We start from the raw sequence: 8778 nt of genomic DNA on the forward strand, positions 1-8778 counted from the left end.
AAGGACCATTTTCTGGGAGAAAAAATGTTTCTGCTTGAAGACGACAAATGAAGGGAAAAAAAACTTTCAAAATTGAAATTAACTAATTTTCTCATGTGGGGTATCTTCAAGGTAGCTGTACAGCCAAAACTCATTTAAAAACAACTGCTTGATATTTACATAAACTAATGAAGAATCGCTTGAGCTTAAATACTTGTTACTTAAAGTTTTGCAAATGTAAAAAATTTAAAATTTATATATTTACAGAATTCCTTATGTTTGGATATTGTTTCGTTTGATATATGTTTTAACGTAAATTCAATTCAAGGTGCGATGATATAATGATAAATTTAATTTGCATCAAAAATGGAATAGGATTCTTTGGAGGCTTCAACACGTGCTCTTCAAGTTCTAGAATTATGATGATTTTTCTTTCCATTTGATGCATGAGATTAATTTCATGATTTTCTATCCTTTGAAAATATTTTAAAAAAAATTTTGCGCTGAAAAAACTCCGCTAAACTAACGTCTTCAATAAAACTTGACGACAAACGAATTTTCAAAAATCTAGAAACTGGAATTAATTATTTGATTGAGCCCCGGATAGATTATTCTTCGAATTTTATCTGGATTGTTTTTTCATCTTCATAAACTAATATAGGGGAGGTTGGGGTAAAACGGACACGTTCGACTTTTTTTCAAATGTTAATGAGGGGTTGAAATGTTGATAAAATTTGATAATTTTTTTTTCCAATATGAAGAACAATTCTTTCTTTTTGTGATGAGTCTAAACTGAGCTCAATTGATGAATTTGTTTCTGAGTTATGAATAATTTTAAAAAAGTGTAAAGTGTCCATTTTACCCCACCCTCCCCTATATCACAATTTTCACTTAATTTTATATGAGCCAGGAGTTCCTCAAAATTCTAATTGTATAATGAAAAAAAGGAGAAAAAACTCTCTATTGAAACCTGTAGAAAAAACATTTTCAAAGAAAGTTTTCAATAAAGATTAGAAAATGCATAAAATAAATCCTTCAGAGAGGAAATTGTAAATGGATGATTATCATGGCAACTAATGATCTGATAGGCATTGGTTACTGTCACAAATGATGACCTAATAACCATTAGACACAATTAATTACCAATTAGCAATTGTCGCCCTATTGGGTTTATTCCCCAATATTATTGAAAAACTCTTTTTAAAAATGTTTTTTTTTCTGTACTTTTTTTATTGCACAATCATAATTTTCGAAGACTCCAGGGCTGTATAATTACACATTTTAAAATTGAATGGCAGTTGAAAATATTCCAGATTATCAAAATACAAAAAAAATAACCAAGATTACGTACGAAAGATACTACACGTGGGGCTCAAGACTCGCAAGGATTATTTTTTGAACATTATCTCAATTATTTTTCCATCTTCATGATCTGAAATATATCACAATTTCCATTGAATTTTACATCATGCAGGAGTTCCTAAAAACTATGATTATACAATAAAAAAGTAGAAAAAAACTGAAAATTTTTAAAGAGCATTTCAAATAAAGATTATGAAATAAGTACACTAGAGGAAATTATGAATGAATCATGGAAACAAACGCTCTAACAGCCATTAGATACAGGAAATTAATAATTTGCAGTTAATGATGTTCAACTCCATAATTCAGTAGTGAAGTGTTAAACGGCGATAAGTCAACTTATCCCCCAGTTGTGTTTTTGAGGAATATTTCCGAATCTAAGGGAGATAGCGAAATTTTCATAATCACATTTGTTGTAGGTCTCAATCGGCTCTACAAAAAAGGTTATAACAAAAATTTTGCTATTTCCTTTAGATTCCGAGATATTGACTGAAAACTGCTCAATAGTCAAAATTGACTCATCTCCTTTTACCACTTCGCTACTGAATCAATTAACTCAGTGATCAGAGGAATTTAGAGGGTAATAAATATTATTAACTTGCAAATTCCTCCCTATTATGTACGATAATAATTTTTGGGAGACTCCAGGGCTATGTAAAACTGAATGGTAATTGGAGAACATTTCAGATAATCACTTGTAATACCACAAGAGCTTCAAAATTATCGGGTATTTTCCGATAGGTTCGTTGCAAACAAATGAAGGAGTCAAGTTTTTCAGGTTAAAAAATCACGAGTGCGCAAGCACAAGTGATTTTTCCTGAAAAACTTGACGACTTCGTTTGTATGCAGGGAACCTTGAGGAAAATGCCCGATTAATTTTGAAGCTCGTGTGGTATTTGGGGGATTATTTTTCCAATCCAAATGTCGGGCAATATAATTGGACCATGAGACGAAACTCACAATTGAGAAACGAAAATTGTATAATTAACACTCATTTCGAATAAAAATCCTCGGATTACCACAATTGAATTCAATCTGTCAGTTTGACGAGGGGTTAATTTGACTACATGATGTTTTGTTTTTTATATAGCAACTACCAGATAAAATGATCAAAAAATTATCAGTTGAAAACCCTGTAGCTTGTACCACGTGATGTCGAATGGGCCAATTATATTGCCCGATATTTGGGTTGGAAAAATAATCAAAATAAGAAAACAAGGGCCTTAATGTCTTTCTGGCCTGAAAATATGAGAGTACTTTTTGTGGCAAATTCTCTCAGCTACAGAAAGGCTGATTGACATTTTCCTCTACTGCCACTCATTCCCGAAATAATTATGAAAATAACAGACACCTCGACTTTTCGATGAAGTTCAACCACTTCAATACATAATTATCTCATCGCATCACAACTATTCCGAGACACTAGTGGTCCCGGTGTGCCCCGTGGCCTTATCGTAAGACGGGGGAGGTGCCTCAACGTCTGGAGGCTCAGCTTGTGGAATGAGTATAGCAATATGATAGGGTGGAGGTGATGGAGATATAGGTGGAGGTGTTGGGGCTGGCATTGGGACTCTCAGTGTTTGCACTTGGGGTCTCAACTCAGCTGAATTAACAGCGTAATAACAGACGTGATGAGGGCAGACCTCTTGATGATTGTTCTGATTTCTCTCGGCATTTCTCGCACGTCGAGTTATTGTAAAAAAACATCCAGATATCAGTAGAGTTAGTAGGAGTCCGCAGAATATTAAAACGTCGGGACCAGTGTCCGGCTGAGAGGAAAAATCATTAGAACTTTTAATTTCTAGAGACTGAAATTTTGTTAATTGGGGGAATATTGTTGTTTGTGGGTAAACTTCATAATCAACTGGGCCGTTGCACCACGTCCTGTTAGCTAAATCAACTGTTAGAAATTTTTTGAAATTTCATGGAAGATATCATAGTAAATCCTATGAGAGTGACATTGAATCGGATTTAGGGAAAAAATTTTTATGAAATTTCAAAGTTTTCAGTAGAATTTACGAAAATTCATGAGTTTTCAGTGGGGGTGAGATGTTAATTTCACATCTTGATTGAATTTTCAGTGGAACATGAATATTCAGAAACAAAATGACATGAATTTTCAATTTTTCCCTGAATTTCCCTGACTTTTAAGAATTTTCGCAGAATAATTCAGTAGCGAAGTGGTAAACCGGTTTAAGTCGACTCATCTCCCAATTGAGTTTTTGAGGAATATTTCGGAATCTAACGAAGATAGCGAAATTTTCGTAATTACATTTATTGTAGCGCTCAATCGACTCTGCAAAAAAGGTTATAACAAAAATTGTGCCATCTCCCTTAGATTTCGAGATATTTATTAAAAACTGGTCAATAGTCAAAATTGACTTATACCGTTTTACCACTTCGCTACTGAATTGAACTGAAAAATCAAGTATTTTATTGATTTCTAAATAATTTGAACAGAAAATCAATGGAATATTTTATGGAATGAACACGATTTCCTGAAATTTCAGTGAAACTTGAACACGATAAAAATTTCCGGAATTTGGCACGGAAAATTCAGACGAAAATTTTTAACAGTGTCAATCATCAGAATAAATTTATGTCTGGAGTAAATTTATTCCACACTTAGACAGTTTTAGGGATTGCTCGTACACTGAGAAAAAGAATTACTTTAGACAAAGATGATTCCCTTAATACAAGAAAATATTCTCTTGTCAATTTTTAGAATTTTGAAATCTCCTGGTAAATAATTTAGCGCTCACACTGCGAGAAAGAAGTCTTTCAACAGGAGGAAAAGACTCAGATGCTCTTGTCCCGAGAAAAGTTTCAAGTGTTAGCATGAGCCTTCTCATAAATTCATATCGTTTGCGTTATATCTAGAATTTAATGGATTATGAGAATTCACACTTTCGCGATCTGATCACCCATCATCTTCAACTGAGAAATTCTTGTTTGCATGGTACGACGAACACTTTCATTACCAATTCAAGTGTATAGAAAGTTGATCTGAAGTGTTGTTCTCTTTCTGCACGATTTTATGTAATCAAAGTCCGGATGAAAACGACGATTTTTTAAATTGGGCTTGGTGTAACCAAGGGCCAGAGTTGATTATCAAGTTCCCTAATACATAAAATTTCCATCAGAGTATTCGTAATAACTCAAACTATAATAGAATAGGTATTTTATTTGAAATACTTAGTTATATACTGATAATTCTGTATTTGTAGATACAGACTAAATTTATTTTGACCATTTGTTTGGCTAACAGGGCTTGGTGCAACCGGCCCTCGATGAAAATTATTCTCTCAAATTTCGCGAAATCAAAAATGAAGAATGAAAATGTTGTGTCAAAAATTGTACAGAATTCTCCCAAAGTATTCACAAAAACTTTTTTAATTAAGGCCCGGGTGTACTATCTTTCGAACGTTATCTCGATGTTTTTTTTCATCTTTCGTCATCTGAAATTGTCAATTAAGTCCTGCATCATGCAGAAGTTTTGAAAAATTATGAATGAATAATCAAAAAAAAGTAGAAAAAATTCTTAATTTTTTCAAAGAGCATTTTTAATTTATATTCAGAATAAGTTGAATAACGAGAAATTGAAAAATGTATCTGATTTACGGTGACAAAGGGCGGCCTGTCACCCAATATCATGCAGGGGGAAGACTGATTTCGTAAATCTTTTCCCACACTGCACAGAGACATTTATTACGGAAAAGGCAGTTTGAAAAAAGTTGTAATATTTTGGAGAATTTTTTAATCACACTTTTATCACATAAAAATGGCAGATGACTACATACCACTGTTTTGAAAATTGAGATACCTAGCTGTCACTTCCCATGAGAGTTGGTGTTTTGTTATCCACCATGGAAAATGACAGCTAATAGATAATTTGCCACAGCGAATCAGGTATTTGTAATTTCCACTTTTTTCAACTCATTCTGAATCTCAATTAAAAACGCTCTTTGAAAAAGTTCAGAATTTTATCTATTTTTTTTTTATCATTCCATCATAATTTTTGGGAATTTCTACACGATGTACCACTCAATTGACAATTTTCAAAAACGAAAAATAAAAAAAATCCAGATAAGATTCGAAAGATAGTACACCCGGGCTTTAAACTTGAAATCGACTGATTGAGAATTGGGTCACAGATTGTAGAAAGATTTTTTTCACTCATAAAAAGAAAATGCTCATGAGCCAAATTGGAAACTGTTTCAAATTGTTGTAAGGAATTGCTAGCAGATGGTCTACTTACTCTATTTCCGAAATAAAATTTAGCAATTGACACAAAACCAGACGCAAGGACGAAAGTGATCCATACGCCACATCGAAGTCTATAGCCCGCCAACTCAGCATCTCTCATTTCCGGAAATTCCAGAATGGCTCCATTTGCGTTGGGATCGCTGGAGATGACCCTGCGAGGTTGAGCAGAAGTCGTCACAAGACTGTGAAAAACAGTTTTCCCAATCAAAAGTTTCATAATCGAAAATCATATTCATAACAAGGAGGAAAACAAGTTTTAATTTCTAGAGATATATCCGTAATTTTGGGAAATTAATCCTCTATTTTTGAAAATATATATCTAATTTTTAGGGATTTTTCACACTAACTAGTATGCTACACTTCAGGGGCAAAATTTTCCAGATTTCGGTTCATGTCACTGGAAATTGATGATCAAATAACTTGAGTAGGTTTTCTCACTCTTTACAGACTAGAATGCCGCAGATTCTTAAAAACTACACTGAGACAAACATTTTTTTTGGAAGTACGTCTTTATTTGAATTTTAAAAAATCATGGCTCGAAAATTGACAAGAAAAAATATCATAAGGCTCGGGTATACTATCTTTCGAATGTTATCTGTTTTTTTTTCATTTTTCGTTTTCGAAAATTGTCAGTTGAGTGGTACATCATGTAGAAATTCCCAAAAATTATGATAGAATGATAAAAAAAATAGCAAAAATTCTGAACTTTTTCGAAGAGCGTTTCTAATTGAGATTCAGAATGAGTTATTCGTTTCTAATTGAGATACCTAGCTGTCACTAACTCCTCATGGGAAGTGACAGCTAGGTATCTCAATTTTCAAAACAGTGGTATGTAGTCATCTGCCATTTTTATGTGATAAAAGTGTGATTAAAAAATTCTCCAAAATATTACAATTTTTTTCAAAGAGCCTTTTCCGTAATAAATGTCTCTGTGCAGTGTGGGAAAAGATTTACAAAATCAGTCTTTCCCCTACATGATATTGGGTGACACGTCGCAATTTGTCACCGTAAATCAGATACATTTTTCAATTTCTTGTGATTCAACTTATTTTGAATATAAATTAAAAATGCTCTTTGAAAAAATTAAGAATTTGTTCTACTTTTTTTTTGATTATTCATTCATAATTTTTCAAAACTTCTGCATGATGCAGGACTTAATTGACAATTTCAGATGACGAAAGATGAAAAAAAAAACATCGAGATAACGTTCGAAAGATAGTACATCCGGGCCTTAAACTGAAAAAAAACTGGTAATCGGTCCACAATAAGAAAGCGACTTCTAGAACCAAGTCAAGTGGTTTTTGCATTATAAATATTTTGCATTTAAGCCTAAAGAATTATTGAATGCATTGATTCAACTAGACTTGATTCAAGAAATCATTTTCTTGCCATAAATAAAATTATCTCTAATTTTTAGGGATTCAATCCCTGAAATTTAGGAGAAAAATTTCTAAGATTTAGGATTATGGAATGCCACAGATTCTTAAAAACTATATAAAGCTTTGATTTCTCCGTGAAACTATTTATTTGGTTATCTTACTGGGAAATTGTATTTGTTTGTTGGCCACGCCGATTGTTCCTCCCAGTCTCTTCAGTTCTCCTCGAATGTCCTTGACATCGAACCTGCTCAATTCTGCGTTGCTCTCCGGTACTGGAGTTGACAATCCAATTGGTGCTGGGTCGATGAGGCGAAATCATGGATCCACCTCCTAGGCAGTCTCTTCTCCCTCCTAGCTGCCCTATAGATCCAATCAATCACAGTGAGAAATTTCACGAATTGAAAATGCAAGTTTCTATATTTTTTACATTTTCGAGTTTTTCTCTGGGATAAATTCTTGGTCCCATCATTTACCTAATGAAGAAATCAACAATAACAATTGAGCAATAGTATATTGTGCCCCAAGAGTGAAAAGTTATGTTTTGCACATCCTCTAGATGCACATGCTATTTTTTAACATGCCTGCAAAGAAAAGTTTGTATTTTGTTTTTTGATGAGCGGGGGGACTTACGCTCATTTGTGACTAAGAACTTTACGCTCAAGGGTGAAAAGTTGTTCCCGAAGAATGAAGAAAGTACTAATTTTCTGTCCTTGAGCAGAAAGTAATCAGTATTTTTCGCGCGAAGAAGCAACTTTCCATGCTAGAGCGGAAAGTACTCACTTTTCTCACGCTTATCAGAGAGCAAAGTACGAATTTTCTCGGCAGATGTGTGAAAAAATAAGTTATTATGTGTGCGTGCGGAAAATGACTCCTTTACGTACTAGTGACACAATATACTATTGTAGTGCCTGCTTGAAAATTTTACTTTTTATCGCAATGTATGTAAAGTGTATATTTTCATCAAGTGGGGATTTACGCGCGCTTTGCGTACGTAAAACCCCGCTTCATACGTATTGTCACGAAATAGTACATTTCGTAACTAGGCCCGAAAACCGCGATTTAACCGAGCGAAGCGAGTTGACAAATGACAAAAAATATTGTTCGATACACGGCCGTGGGAATTTTTCTGGTGAATATGAGGTTACAGGACGAGCCGAAGGCGAGTTTCGTAATCATATGAGACAGAAAAGTCCTTCACGGCCGTGTATCGAACAATATTTTTTTGTATCTCGCTTCGCTCGGTTAAATCGTGGTTTATCGGGCCTAGTGAGGAAAAATAGCATTGGACATTCATTGGAAAAATGTTCGCTAACCTGTGGAAGGGTAGCGCTCCACACCACCCATACGTCAAATAGTATATTGTGTTACTAGTGTGTAAAGTTTCACATTTACGCACGCACGCGTAATACATCCCATTTTTGTGATACTTGTAGAGATACAAATGTGAGTTGAAGTTTTATACTACTGTATGTTTCACGCAGTTGTATTTTTATACACCTGTGTGTTTCACGCAGTTGCATTTTTATACGCCTGTGTTTCACGCAGTTGTATTTTTATAGGCCTGTGTTTCACGCAGTTGTATTTTTATACACCTGTGTGTTTCACGCAGTTGCATTTTTATACGCCTTTGTGTTTCACGCAGTTGCATTTTGATAAGCCTGTGTGTTTCACGCAGTTGAATTTTTTTTCTGAATACGACTGCGTGAAACACACAGGTGTATAAAAAGACAACTGCGTGAAACACAGGCGTATAAAAATGCAACTGCGTGAAACACACAGGTGTATAAAAATA

The 8778-nt window shown here is 34.1% G+C and overlaps 1 protein-coding gene across 2 annotated transcripts in view; it reads right to left on the reverse strand.

Annotated features, from left to right (window-relative positions):
- Positions 1-2492: 2492 nt before the first annotated feature.
- LOC107036604 overlaps positions 2493-8778 on the reverse strand; it is a 15927-nt gene continuing 9641 nt past the window's right edge. Inside the window, exons 2-4 of one of the 2 annotated variants that reach the window (XM_015254664.1) lie at positions 7148-7346; positions 5600-5759; positions 2493-3110 (exon numbers count right to left, since the gene is read on the reverse strand). In XM_015254664.1, coding sequence (XP_015110150.1) covers positions 2751-3110; positions 5600-5759; positions 7148-7346 — 719 coding nt within the window. In that variant the 3' untranslated portion in view covers positions 2493-2750. Of the gene's footprint in view, positions 3111-5599; positions 5790-7147; positions 7347-8778 lie in introns of both variants that reach the window. The other variant, XM_015254663.1, reaches the window with a different exon arrangement.

The sequence above is a fragment of the Diachasma alloeum genome, unplaced genomic scaffold, assembly GCF_001412515.2.
Source record: "Diachasma alloeum isolate Michigan unplaced genomic scaffold, Dall2.0 Dall_scaffold_00210, whole genome shotgun sequence".
NCBI lineage: Eukaryota > Metazoa > Arthropoda > Insecta > Hymenoptera > Braconidae > Diachasma > Diachasma alloeum.